The following is a 14,843-nucleotide window of genomic DNA, read 5'->3' as shown; positions in this document are numbered from 1 at the left end:
GTTTAATGATATGCATTTGCCGGAACTAATAGATAGCTACCATGAGAATGTGGTCAAAATGTTCGTTATAATGGTATAACAACAATTCTTCGAACGTTTCTTATGGCTATTTTAAGATATGAAAGAGGCAATCTTATTAGGCTTTACGATTAAAAAAAATATATATAGGTAAGCTCCGGTAGCTACTTAAGACTAGGTAGGGTTAGCACCGACTACTTTTCATGTGTTTACAAACTACTAAAAAATTTCATTAAAATCCCGTGAAATAGTCGTATCTATCGATGCGACTAGATCAAGATTCTCTTATACACGTATAGATTTTCTAAGGAAAAACAAAAATCACGTTCTTACGAATATCTTCGTGTACGGTAGGTAAAGCATATTGTGAACTTGCACTGTATTTACCCACCTTCGTGCTTATTTCTGCCTCGTAGACGCCACCCGTTCTAGATTCAATAGCTGTAATATTATATGTACCTTTGACATCACATCTCAAGATTGTTAGTGGCAGTCACGTGTGATATTTCTATGTATGTATGAGCTTCGATAACCACTTCACACTAGGAGGACCGTCTAAATATCTGATGTAATAAATGAAAAACAAGGCTCGCATTTGCTGAAATGGTCTAAGAACGCAGGTTGTTCCGATTGTATCGCTAAAACCTGTACTTTCATTCCTACAATAATTTTAGAGTTACATAGCTAAATACAAGGCAACAGAACCCCTATGATTTCATCATTAAAGTATATCTGCTTACTCACAGCGATTTTATTCCGGATCTAAAGACTCTATATATTCTTATGGTAAGTTTAATCATTGTATATTGTATAACCTAGTTTTTAATCATTACTCAACTGTTCGTCAAATACACGATAAATTGTTGGAAGTCAAAAGAAATTTGAGCAATTTTTAAGCTGAATATATAGGTAGTTTAGCTAAAAGACATACTATTTACTATATCATTTACTTTTTGATCATTACCCTTAATTATATTCATGGAACCCTTCAGCAACTATTGTACGATACATACTTATCACGCTTCATTAAAATATTTTCGCTAAAAACAATATCATCCGAAACTACACATACATATAATATATTCATAGCATCATTATGTCAAATTATTAACTGTTACTGATTTACTTAAATTTTTGCGCAATAGCTTTATATTAATATAGTTAACTTAAAACAAAAAAAAACTATATGCAGCGTGCTCCTAAATAGTGGTATAAATGACTACAAATTGGTTCACGGTAGTTATTTGCACAGATGTTATAACGCAAAGAAGCGTCTCTTGGACAATTGTTGCAACAATAATGATTTGACACCGTTCATTTCAAATCCGGTCAGGGTGAAAACGTTTTAATAAACTTAAAAATTTCGAAACACTTATAATGCTTTATAATTAGTTCGTAGCTTCGACAATTAACTGAATCAATACGTTACGAAATCAGAGCAATTTTATCTATATATTAATACGTGAAGCAAAAATTTTGTACCCCTTTTTACGAAAATTGCGCGGACCGAGGAGTATGAAATTTTCCACACTTATAGAGAATATAGAGAAGAAGTGCACAATGCCAATATTTTTTTTAAACAATGCATAAAAGATACATTAAATCAATAAAGAAAACATTACACACACTACATACCATGTATTTGACGCACACACGCATGCATACTATTTATTGTCAAACTTTTGTTCGTGACGTCTGTTGTCAAATTGAGATTAAATATTGTTTGTCTTTATTCATATTTTATTATAGTGTAGCCTTGGCGAAATTTGTGATTATAGAAGTATAAAATATAATCATAATAGTGTACAAGCTTACAATTCCAATTAATTATAGTCGAATTTCGACTACTGCGGGATCTCTAGTTGATATTAAAACACATCAAAAACATTGTTCTTCGTGTAATTGAATATGTTAATTCGTTAATTAAATAAGGTTTTTATATCGTTTCGAACGATAAAACTAATAGAATTAGATAGTTAAAATAAAACGTATCTTGGACGAGAGATGAAAACATAACTCACAAGATTAATAATCGTAACGCAATGGATATACACATCAAAGGGAGAACAAATAAAAAGGAACGCTGATAGACAGGTGAAGATTTATAATCATTACTTCAACGTTGGATCGTTCATGCATTATCTATAGCGTAGAACTATGGGAGAAATTTATTAAGACAAACCGAACTCGGCTTCCGATCTACCTATAAACAATGTATGAAGATTAAAAACGTGTCAATATACAAATTGAAACGTCAGTTCTATTGATTTGTGGGATCTGCTCGGGGTCAGGTTACGGGAGTGAAAATTCCACCGCTCGTATTATCTGTTTAGTGTGTTAACAAACGAATTATGTTTAACGATGTGTCGTGTGAAAAGGTATTTATCTTAATTTTTAAATTGATGGTTTATTTTATGAATCATATTTGAAGGTTTTATTTATTAAAGTTTTTATTTATTTATTGCCTATATGGATGGACGAGCTCACAGTCCTCCTGGTGTTAAGTGGTTACTGGAGCCCATAGACATCTACAACGTAAATGCGCCACCCACCTTGAGAAATTAGTTCTAAGGTTTCAAGTATAGTTACAACGGCCTAAAATGCCTTAGACACGTCATTTTGAATCCTCCCGGTCCACTCTTGGGGCTTTTAGGTTTTCCAAGCACCGGTCACCGCTGGACGTGAGCCCGCAAACACAGCTTACTGAGTTTCTCACTAGATCTTCCTGATTCCGATTGAAATATTTAGCGAAGCACTGCCCTTTCTAGGACTAATGTTAACAAAGTCTCTCTCAACGAAGCCTCGTGAGCTCGCCTACACATCCGTTGAAGCCAGAATAGCGCTTCGAACATGCAATTGATTGGAAGCATCTCGAACAATTCTTCAGAGCATTTCCTATGAAAATTACCTTATGTATTTTAATAAAATTACCCTAGAGATACTTACCATAAAAGATCCTCTGACTTTGAATTGTCCTCTAATGCTCCTCATATCTAAAAGTCATGACCACCCCCATCCAAAACTTTCATGCTTACTATGTTGTACCATTGCAGCCTATTATGCGGAGATGCTCTAGTTACTCCCAGAGCACCTTAGATATTAGATCTGGCTCCGAATACATTAAAACAAAAAAATAAATTGAAGACATCTATTTCAATCCCGTGAACAACCTAAAATAAAACCCACGGTTTAAATTGATTTAATATTGAATATATATTAAATACCCTCGTTTGTCGACAAATATAATATTCGAATAAAAACCATTTAAATTTAATCTAAATTTATGTCATTCATAAGTCGAATTCATCAAGCGAGTGTAGGTGTAATTTTACTACTATTCCATATAGCATTACGGAAACAATCAATGATATCAAAACCAGTTAACAATAGAATTTTATTAAGTATTTTTCCGTGTTTTTCTATTCGGCAAGGATATGCCTTTATTAATTTTATGGCACATTGAGATCGAAACAATTCAAAGAATGCTGTGAGCGGCTTAAAAAATTTTTATACAAAAAATTAATGGAATTCTTAGTGTGTTTGGTCAAAACTTCTCAAATCGTCAAGATTTTCTATAGAGTATTATAAATATATAATAAATGAAAAAGAAAAGTTAAGGCTGACGAATCTTTAATGATATATTTAAAAATACTTCTACAATTTACTCCCAAATAAAATAAAAAAAATATTACACACAGTCTTTGGCACAGTATTGTAGATACGAATACTAATGCAATATAAATAGCGTCGGTGACCACAAAAACTAAATATTCGGAACGTCAAAACTATTTATAAAGAAAATAATAAACGTTAGATTAAATCGTAGAAATAAAATACGTCTACAGTTCGTGAAAATTGAAGAATATAACTACTATCTTCAATGATAAAACTAATTTGGATAGAAGATATTGGAAACGTTATTTCAGCTTTTTGTTTTTAAAGCATTGAAGGATTACTGTTGGCCCGGAGGCCTTTCCAGTTTCACCAGGACAGGTGGGCGAGCAAAGGCTCAGCCAGAAGGGGTGGGATTTGCTAACAGCTGCCCGAGCGCCTCCAAAGGAGACCTAACAACTCAAGAGCAGCTGCTTCGCGAATGAATCTACTACCGCATCGGAATCGCGACCCGCTGAGAAGATCCGGTGAAAAACACAGCAAGCTGATTCATGGGTTAGGTTGCACGTCGAACTCGACAAAGAGTTCGACGAGTACGGTTACCGGGTCCCTAAGCCTGTTCCTAATGTTAGAGCTGAAGGCGTCTAATGCAAAGGTTGTTGGAGCTGATGGATCCGTAAGGACTTGTCTAGGGTGTCGACGGTGACTGGCTCCTGCGTCATCAGGATTCGGGGAGTAGTCAGCGGCAGCAACGATAAGGCGATTATCATGACGCATAGTCTTATAGACGTACCATTCCTACGCTGACTTCATGTATTTCTGGATTGATTCGAGGCCCAGATCGTCGTGTAGGTCAACGTTCCTCACGAACCACGGAGCTCCGACGGCTAACCTGCAAAAGCGGGATTGTAGAGATTGGAGGGTGCCTATCTGTGTGGGGGCCGCGTGAGCGAACACCACACTCGCGTAAGTCATGACGGGCCTTATGTTCCTCCCAATTCTTACCTGTTTTATCTCGTTTCATCCGTCATTATACTGCTGCGAGTTCCTGTTTCAAAAGCAGTGAAACCGTTATTCCAATACAGCGAAGAATGTGAAACCAATACTTATATTTCAAGGTTTTTTTCTCTACCTATTCGCTGGTAGCCTAAGTAAGAGGCTATTCCAGCTACGCCCGACGGCGAATTTCAAGGTGGGCGTCGGCATTCACATTGTGATGACCAGCTTCATTTAATTGGTCGCTTTTAATTATTTAAATTACAAATTCTTTACGTAAATGCTCTGAAGCTATTCACCATAAAAGCAAGGCAGGCAGCGACTTGGCCGCAATATCTTATTGATAACTTAAATATTCCTAAAATTCGAATGTCCAGACCAGAATTGTAATTACATTAGCAACTAACAATCGTTCGTATTCTATTGATTGCGAGGCAGAAGAAAGATATTCGCTTTCAGAAAAGGCTTTTGTATCGTTTGTAGCAAGCGCTAAGCAACCGACACACAATCCAAATTGTTAATTATCTTTTTACCGAGAGCTGCTGTTATCTGCTACTGGTGTTGTAACAACTATTATTATAGTGGCTATTATAGAAACTTATAACATCACGTTCAATGACAATTATAATATACGATGATTCATTGTAGGTGTGTCTGTTGAATTTCAATAAGTGTTCGCTATTTAACTTTTTGTCATTAGCCAAGTATTGATTATACTAAACTTTTTACTGGTCGACTCTATGTTTGATTTGGATTTTAATAACGAACAAGATTGAAGCCAATAACGTTTTTATTGAATACTAGCGACCCGCCCTCGCTTCGCTTCGGAAACATTAAATTTTATTATAGATAGCTGAATCCCGCGATGTTGCCCGCGGCTATTGTCGTACCGCGGGGCAAAGCTAATCTAAAAAAGTAGCCTAAGTTACTCCTTATATCATCAGCTACCTATCAGTGAAAGTCTCGTCAAAATCGGTCCAGCCGTTCCAGAGATTAGTCGAAACAAACAGACAGACAGACAGACAAAAATTGTAAAAAATGTTATTTTAGTGTATGTACCGTATATACTATAGTAAAAAGCGGTTATTTCAATATTACAAACAGACACTCCAATTTTATTTATATGTATAGGTTTTTCCACGGCAGTCATGTTTTCAACACAAATTTCACTTTTACCTAATTGTTCATAGGAAGGAAACGTATTATTGCTATAACAAAGAATATAGACTGTGTTCTAGATTCGAAATGGTATCGATAACCACATTGTTTTGTTTAAGATCATTAATTTTTTCAGGTGAACATAATATTTGAGCACATCTGATGCACAACTTCCTGGAAGTTGTCTGGTCTAAAAGTAACCGTCTGCTCTGTGCCTACGGGAAGTCATGCTCTTCAATGCGAGCACGATTTATGATTTGTTTTACGTCAGCAATTGATCGATCATTGAATGTTGAACTTTTTTGAACAAAGTTTTGTACATCGACACGTTTCTTTTATTATTCGTTTAAATAATACGTCTATTTAGCGCTAATTTTTTTATAATAATAGCCTTCGATCATTTATTGTAATCTCCTAATAATTTTGCATTATATTGTTTGCAGATATTTTGACGAACACGCTCCGGAATTGAGGTCCAAGTAAGCAGAAAATGAGCAATGTTGGCGTCACATGAAGAAAATGAACCTCTTGTATTCAGAAACGATCAATCAATTCCGAGTTCAATGAACTTTGTATTTTTTTGCAATGCAAAAATCAGTGAAGTGACTCAACGTTAAAGCTTTTTAACGAGTGTGTATACGTTATGACTGTGATCTTGTGTAAATACTGTGTCACCAACATGCTATTTCAACGGACATTCGTTTTCTACGTTTTTGTTATGTAAGTATCTATTTTTTTATTGTTAAATTTGCGGTAGCTCTTCGTTTTTATCTATCCAGATTTTTACATAATACATTCAAAGCTATTTATTGTAATGTGAACATTTTAATAAATAAATAATATATTTAGTATTAAGACTATTCATATGTCGATGCCACCCATGATCGAGCACATTAAAAGAACGTCACATGTGGTCGCAGTAGTGAAGGAACGATATAGAAGAAGATATATAAAAATATTGCATTACAAATCAATTAATGTTGGTAACACAATAGACGATTTCAAGTTAAAATGATTTATGATATAGCAACTAAATAGCTTTGCATTATAAATAGAGCCGAATATGTCAATCACAGCCTTATCTCATTCTCTTTTCAAATTTATTTAATTCCGATAACGCTCAGCACAAAATTTATAGCACATCATAATATGATCGTAAAATTAATTTATGAACATACTAAAAACCTTCAGTACCTACTATGTTGCGAAAATTATTATCATTTTTACATGTAAGTTATCGTAATCTCGTTCCAAGATCTCGAAACCAGAATTTTAATAGGCCTTACTTTAAGGATATTACATAAAAAAATAGGAAAAGGGAAACTAGACAATAACATATTATGTACGCACAATAGTCGATGGTAATAGTTCTTTTACAATTGTCATCTAAAATCATCTTTACATCTAAGCATCGGAAAATACATAATGATTAAATAATAGGAATGTGAAGATTAAAACTAAATAATGTTTTTCAAAGCTTGGTACATCTTCAAAGACTATTTTATCATCCGAATAAATATATAATATAAATATACACATAGATCTGTATAAATATATATGACAATATATTGTATCTAATTTATGTGTATTATCTATGATATATTCATTCTGTATTTATATTTACTCTGTCCTTTATGGCGTGCTATCTCTGGTTATGTTTTAATTCCAGATTATATTACGAAGTGTTAATCTGTATTGCGTAATTGCGTGGACGGTATTTTATGAATAGTCCGCCAGCCGCCTGGTGGGCGATCCGGGCTACCTTTGCCACTTACGTACTGTCACCAAGAGAATGTGTAACATAGAGACGACAAAATGAACGATAATAATGTAACGGATCTACAGTCGCCAAGAAAATGTCAAACCATAGTTATTTACGTGTGGGTTGAAGAAACAAGAATCGATAGATAGATTAATGAATAAAAGCGTATTCTCCGTTGAACTTCAGCTATTCACTGTACCGCTTTCCGAGACAAAATGGTGAAACATACAAACGACTTAACTATTCGAACTTGCTCCTAAATATTTATGGACTTGCTTATTTCGAGTAGGCAGGTAAAACAAGAAACTGTCGCTTTCGTTTTATAATTAATGGTGAATTCAAATTATGAGTACGGCATCGTCTCAAAATACATAATGTCAAAGTCTTTGATTCAAAATTGTAAACAAACTCTCATTGCAACCCCGAAACATAGCCCGGAACAGAAGCCGGGAGAGGTTCGTCATAACCGCATGATGTACTAAACGCTCAGCCTCTAATTCTAAATCCCTAAATCGACCTCTCTTTAAATTCAACTCTGTGGTGTGCTGGAGTGCATTAAGTGCCGCGCGACCTCGACCTTGTTGGTGCTCCAAACCGGATTGCCAAAGAAGGCTGCCTTTTACAGTGGCTAGAAGCTGAGCGTAGCCCCTTCTCCAGCCTCTAATCCTAAATCCCTAAATCGGTCTTTCTTTAAATTCAACTCTGTGGTGTTCTGGAGTGCATTAAGTGCCGCGCCACCTCGACCTTGTCGTTGCTCCGAACCAGATTGCCAAAGAAGGCCGCCTTCTACAATGGCTAAAAGCTGAGCGTAGCTCCTTCTTCAGCCTCTAATCCTAAGTCCCTAAATCGGCCTTTCTTTAAATTCAACTCTGTGGTGTGCTGGAGTGCATTAAGTGCCGCGCAACCTCGCCTGGTGTGCTCGAACCGGATTGCCAAAGAAGGCCACCTTTTACAGTGGCTAGAAGCTGAGCGTAGCCCCTTCTACTACTCCCGGCTTCACGGCAGCGTATCAGTGCTTTAACCCATAGACACAGCCCACTGAGCTTCTCGCCGGATCTTCTCAGTGGTTCGCGTTTCCGATCTGGTGGTAGATTCTGCAAAGCACTGCTCTTGCTAGGGCCAGTGTTAGCAACACACCCGGTTTGAACCCCGTGAGCTCACCTACATGTCAAGGAGAAACTGATATAGCCTCTCAAGGCTATCAGCATAGGTATGGGAAAAAAGTACGTAGAGTACAGCTCTGTCTCTTTCATTTTCTGCCACTTTCTTCAGTGCGATGATGGACTGAAGAAAGTGGCTCAAACCTGACGACGTTACTAACACGACCCCTAGCAAGAGCCGGGCTTCGCAGAATCTACCACCGGATCTGAAACACGACCCACTGAGAAGATCCGGCGAGAAACTCAGTGAGCTGTGTCGGAGGGTTTCAAACACGATGCTACTCCTTCTAGGCTAGATGGAACAGAAGGTAAGCGAATTTTCTGTCGTGTACTCAGGAGAACCGATATCAACAGAAATTACCTTTCAGTCAGTCTGTAAGCTATTCTTGTGTCAATAACTTGACGTTCCTGTACGCATACTATCGTTACTTCATTCAAAAGGAGTGCGAAACGAGCAAGTGTCCATAATTTAGTGCCGGATTTCGGTAAACTTTATCTTGTAGCAGTTTTATCACCATTCTATGTTCTTGAATTCTAGAATAATTTTGACAAGGTACCTTCAATTGCTTGGACTTTTGTTTTGATAGTTAAATTAGGTATAGTTGTTTAAAGAATTATACAAGTAGTATATATTGATTGGGTACAAAAACAAGTCTATTATGCAGCTTAAGCAATTTTTTTTGTTTTTTAATAGTCATTTGCATTTAATTTTGTATTTAGGTTTTTTGCTCAGATGGATGGATGAGCTCACGACCTATCTGGTGTTAAGCAATTACCTTGGCCCATAGACAACAACAACGTAAATGCCGCCATCCCACTAAGACATGAGTACATCGGCTTCACCATCCTTCAAAAAAAAGGCATAACGATATTTACGGCAGCAATAGGCAGGGTGGTGGTACCTACCCGTGCCGGCTCATTAGACGCTCTACCATCGCTAATACTTTAAATCAGTAGTGGGAAAACATTTTTAATGGCGGGCCACAAAGTTTGAGAAATTCTAGAGGAGGGCCAGAATTATAGAAAAAATGCATTCTGTATTAAAGCTTTTTAAAAAACAAAATACCTTTTACTATTACTATTACGCCAAATTACTATTATTTTACTATACTATTTATTGCTAAATTACTATATTTTACTATTACGCCAAAATACCTTTTACTAAAAATGAGAAGATTTTTAATTATAAACGTCAGATTTTATTTTACGCGCCAAAATACTGACTAGAATATTTAGGATGGATGGACTCTCGGTGGGCCGGATTAATTAAGTACTTCCGCGGGTCGGAGTTGGCCCCCGTGCCGTAATTTGCCCATCACTGCTTTAAATGTTATATCTTTTAGTTGTTAAATAAATATTTGACACAATTTAATTTTATGACATTGTAGTTCAATACTACACTGATATCGTAATACGTAAACCTCACTAAGCATTTAAAATTAATTGTAATCTGATGTCCAAACTAACAACGGACTTGACAAATGTCCCACTGTAACGGTTTAAGTAATTGATTGCGCTTCCTGTAAGCTAATAGTCTCATACAATATATTGTTGTGTCAGATCCATTCTTTGGTAGTTTTCGGGCGGATTACATCACCGTGATTGATTGCTTTTGTGTTTGTTCACATGAATTGTAGTTTGTCTGTAGTTCAGCGTCATCGCGGCTTCGTAATGTTTCAGGTTCGAATCTAAGCTTATCCTAGATGTTACTACATTTTTTTTATTGCTTAGATGGGTAGACGTGCTCACAGCCCACTTGGTGTTAAGTGGTCACTGGAGCCTATAGACATCTACAACGTAAATGCGCCACCCACCTGGAGATATAAGTTCTAAGGTCTCAGTATAGTTACAACGGTTGCCCCACCCTTCAAGTCGAAACACATTTCTGCTTCACGGCAGAAATAGGCAAGGTGGTGGTACCTACCCGTGCGGACTCACAAGAGGTCCTACCACCAGTAACTATATTTTCTTATTTATATTTTTTTAATATTAATTGTGATTTGGTGAGCAATAAAGCATATTCTCTCTGTCTCTTTCTCTCTCTCTCTCTCTCTCTGTGTGTGTGTTGATTGAAATTAATTATAAAATACATACATATTGTACCGCATCGAGTGAGTTACATTACTGTTGTTTTATTTAATAACTGTCTTGTCTTCAGCCATTATCTTTGGGTTTTTTGGGTGATATATAGAACATAATACGTAAGTTGATTTATATGACTTTTCAAAGTCTAGTCAAAGAAGTGACCCATTTATTCGGTTTGTGTTCGCACAACTAATGCAGTCCCGACAGTTGCTCCAAAAAAAATATTTATTGCTACGTAAAATTTATCTGTGTGTTAATTGAAAATTGTTCTATTTTTGTGCGTCATTTTAATAGTTTATAATAATTGAAAATTGTTCTATTTTTGTGCGTTATTTGAATAGTTTATAATAATTGAAAATTGTTCTATTTTTGTGCGTCATTTTAATAGTTTATAATAATTGAAAATTGTTCTATTTTTGTGCGTTATTTGAATAGTTTATAATAATTGAAAATTGTTCTATTTTTGTGCGTCATTTTAATAGTTTATAATAATTGAAAATTGTTCTATTTTTGTGCGTTATTTGAATAGTTTATAATAATTGAAAATTGTTCTATTTTTGTGCGTCATTTTAATAGTTCATAATAATTGAAAATTGTTCTATTTTTGTGCGTCATTTTAATAGTTTATAATAATTGAAAATTGTTCTATTTTTGTGCGTCATTTTAATAGTTTATAATAATTGAAAATTGTTCTATTTTTGTGCGTCATTGGTTTATAAAATAATTGTGATTTTGTACTAAATAATGAAGGTATTGTGTAATTTTCTGTTACGTTTTTGAAATGGTTTTATTTTTTTTAAACACGACATCGGTATTTATCTCGAGCATAAGTTTCTTGACAATACAAAACCACAAAGAAGCATATCGTTCGTCCATCGCAATAAAACCTTAACTTGAAGGCTGTTTCTTTGTGTGATATTTCGTGCTAGCTTATTATTTAACAACCTTTCGCACGACTATTCGTTTTGGGCTTTGCCAACTTTCGATATCCATTGATTTGCCATGCAAATCGACTAAATGTTATGAAGATTGCGTTGACCGAGAACTAAAAGTGAGCCAGTAATTTCAATGAGTGAAAGGAATCGATTTTGTTATGTAAAACTCATGCAGTCTACGACACTGGTATTGTTAGAATAAAAATAGTCATCTTCTATTTCCGGGACTATTTAAGACAACGTCAAAATTGTACAGAAGTTTAGTCGAGTTTACTGTTGTATTGGAAACAGTTACAGAAACCACAATTTACGAGTATGTTGTTTATAATAAATTAGCAAATGTTCAATATTTTGAATCCTAATTCTAGTATGTTTACAACAAGAACTAATTCTGAATATTTCATGTTTTGAAAAGCGATGCAGAATCAAAGTTTAAAAAATACTAGAGGTCCCGCAGTAGTCGAAATTCGACTATAATTAATTGGAATTGTAAGCTTGTACACTATTATGATTGTATTTTATACTTCTATTATCACAAATTTCGCCAAGGCTACACCATAAAAAAATATTAATAAAGACAAACAATATTTAATCTATTCTCAATTTGACCACAGACGTTAAGAACAAAAGTTTGACAATAAATAGTATGCATGCGTGTGTGCGTCAAATACATGGTATGTAGTGTGTGTAATGTTTTCTTTATTGATTTAATGTACCTTTTATGCATTATTTAAAAAAAAATTAGCATTGTGCACTTCTTCTCTATATTCTCTATAAGTGTGGAAAATTTCATACTCCTCCGTCGGCGTAATTTTCGTAAAAAGGGATACAAAGTTTTTGCTTCACGTATTAATATATAGATTTATTTATGTCAGTACTTGGTTAAAAATACCAGAGACAAATCATGCTAAAGTTATACACAAGTCAATCATGCATGCATAATATTTTTATTACGAAACTAGTAAGAATAATTTAGTAGGTTGACAATCAAAGAGATAAATGTCTAGTCCAGCCATATCTTCCGTTACAAATGAAAATGCATTAAAAAAAAAGGAAATAATGTAATATTATTCAAATTTATACCTACCTATTTATTAGTCAGCAAAAAATATAAAAAAATATTCTATTCGAAATGGCCACCTTTGGCTTTTATACAAGCCTTTAATCTGTTTGGCCACGAATCTATGGATTTACGCACTGTTTCCAAGGCAAATTTCGCCACTGCTCTCTGCAAATACTTTTTAAGAGACTCAATGTTGCCGTTAGACAAAATCAATTTGAAGTCTATACTCATTTTTTAACTTTTGTAGACACAGTCGAGAAGATATAGTATGAGTTAACGAAAAATTAAACAAATTCGCACTAAATAAAGCACTTTTTATTGATTAGTAATAAATATAATGTTCTCTTCGATTCTGTTGATTTAAATCACATTACTTTGGAAGCAAAGGATCGCGGCAGATGGAGGGAAGTCGTACGGGAGAAACTGATGCAGCGGGGGGAGTCTCGACCCTCAGTAATGAGGAAAACGACGCGAGGAGGAGGAGGAGGATTTTGGTGAAATTCACTAAGCAGCAGTTATTTTCGAATTGCTACAAAACGGTGTTGATTTCACGAAAGAATAGGAAGTGTTTGCACTTCTAATTCAAACTTTTAATTTAAAACGTTCATCTTGATCTAATTACATGATTCATTATTAATACTGAATTAGTTTTAGATTTCTTGTTATAAGTTAGTACATAGTTATACATAGTCAAAAATCTTAAATATAACATATTATAGTGATAAATTAAAAAATTAAGATCCAGAAATCGTGTGAATAGATACATACTAGACATCGTCCAATGTTCTATTAAGTAGTACTTACTGCTCATGACTCTCGCAATTCCAAGAAATATTCGCACTTTGCATTGATCAAGTATTTAACTTGAGTGCCATATCGAAGCAATTTAATTTGGCTCGCGAGGGGCGGCAGTTCTTCCTTATTGCCATGCAAATTTAAGTTATTATGTTGGTAGTGCTAGATATGATTCCATTGACCTCAGCCCATGTGTTCCGGGTAATGTTTGTTGTTGACTTTTCGTTTGATGTCCTTGGAGTTTTATCTTCACATAAATGTATGTAGGTAGGTACATACGTATCCACATAGACATATTGACATTGACTAGTGTTCGCCCGATGATCGAATTTCGACCACCTATACAAAAAAAGATTTAAATTCAGATCGTGTGTTTCATTTGTTTTTCTTTTAATTATATTTTGAAAATGTAATTAAAAATTCCCGAAAAAAGTATTAAGCTTGGCGGACATGATTTAGTCGATGTGTCTTTTTAATGCAAAAAGCAAAATATTACACATAAATGGTCGTCAATAGCTATCCAACAAAAAAAAGAAAATCAGTTAACAGATAGAAAGAGAAAATGATGTCTATTCATTTTGTATTTGCATAATCTCCTTCATTCTAATACGTTTCATTGTAAAAGTAATTGATTACATTATTTATGTTGTATGTTATTCGTAATTCAATGAAATATATTACCACGAGAGTGCAATAATATCACCAACATTTTAAGCAATCACAAGTAAACGAGAAGATACTTAATTTAATTGAATATGATTAATTTGTGTACATGTGGTTTTGCATATTTTTTAAAACTAGTTTATCATTGGAATATTCGACCCGTTGTATCTTTATTATGTATTTCGCCTAAACTAAATATTTGTATAGTAATTGTAGGTACTTCAAGCAAAGCTCAGTGACATCCGTAGGAAGGAAGTTTGAAATTAGATAAGGCGTTTAATAACAATATAAAACGGGGGATTATGTCTCTCACTCTTTCTACCATAGTTTATTTATCTTTCTGGGATCTTGGTTGTATAAACTGACTTCCCGCTGTGCTTGAGACTTTAAATTTTTATCGCGTTAAGAGTAAAAATTAGAAAATGATAAAATTGGAATAACTCTGCTTTTTTTCGTTTTGAAACATGTTTTAATTAATTCTATTGTTTGATATTTATAAAAAAATATTAGCGAATCTCATATCTGTTTTCTCTACTAAAATGTAAAGTTAACGAAATCAAAACTCCAGTTTGTTGCTGCTAATTTTAATAACGATC

At 34.6% G+C, this 14,843-nt stretch overlaps 1 protein-coding gene across 1 annotated transcript in view; it reads left to right on the top strand.

Moving 5' to 3' along the window:
• The window catches only part of LOC114244941 (ADAMTS-like protein 4), a 158,765-nt gene that overhangs the window by 14,309 nt on the left and 129,613 nt on the right, over positions 1-14,843 (top strand). Inside the window, exon 2 of the mRNA XM_028176909.2 lies at positions 6,228-6,504. Coding sequence (XP_028032710.2) covers positions 6,428-6,504 — 77 coding nt within the window. The 5' untranslated portion in view covers positions 6,228-6,427. The remainder of the gene's footprint in view (positions 1-6,227; positions 6,505-14,843) is intronic.

The sequence above is a fragment of the Bombyx mandarina genome, chromosome 19 (genome assembly GCF_030267445.1).
Source record: "Bombyx mandarina strain Sakado chromosome 19, ASM3026744v2".
Taxonomy (NCBI): domain Eukaryota; kingdom Metazoa; phylum Arthropoda; class Insecta; order Lepidoptera; family Bombycidae; genus Bombyx; species Bombyx mandarina.
Note: the sequence above shows the minus strand (reverse complement) of the source record. Positions and strands in the feature narration are given on the sequence as shown.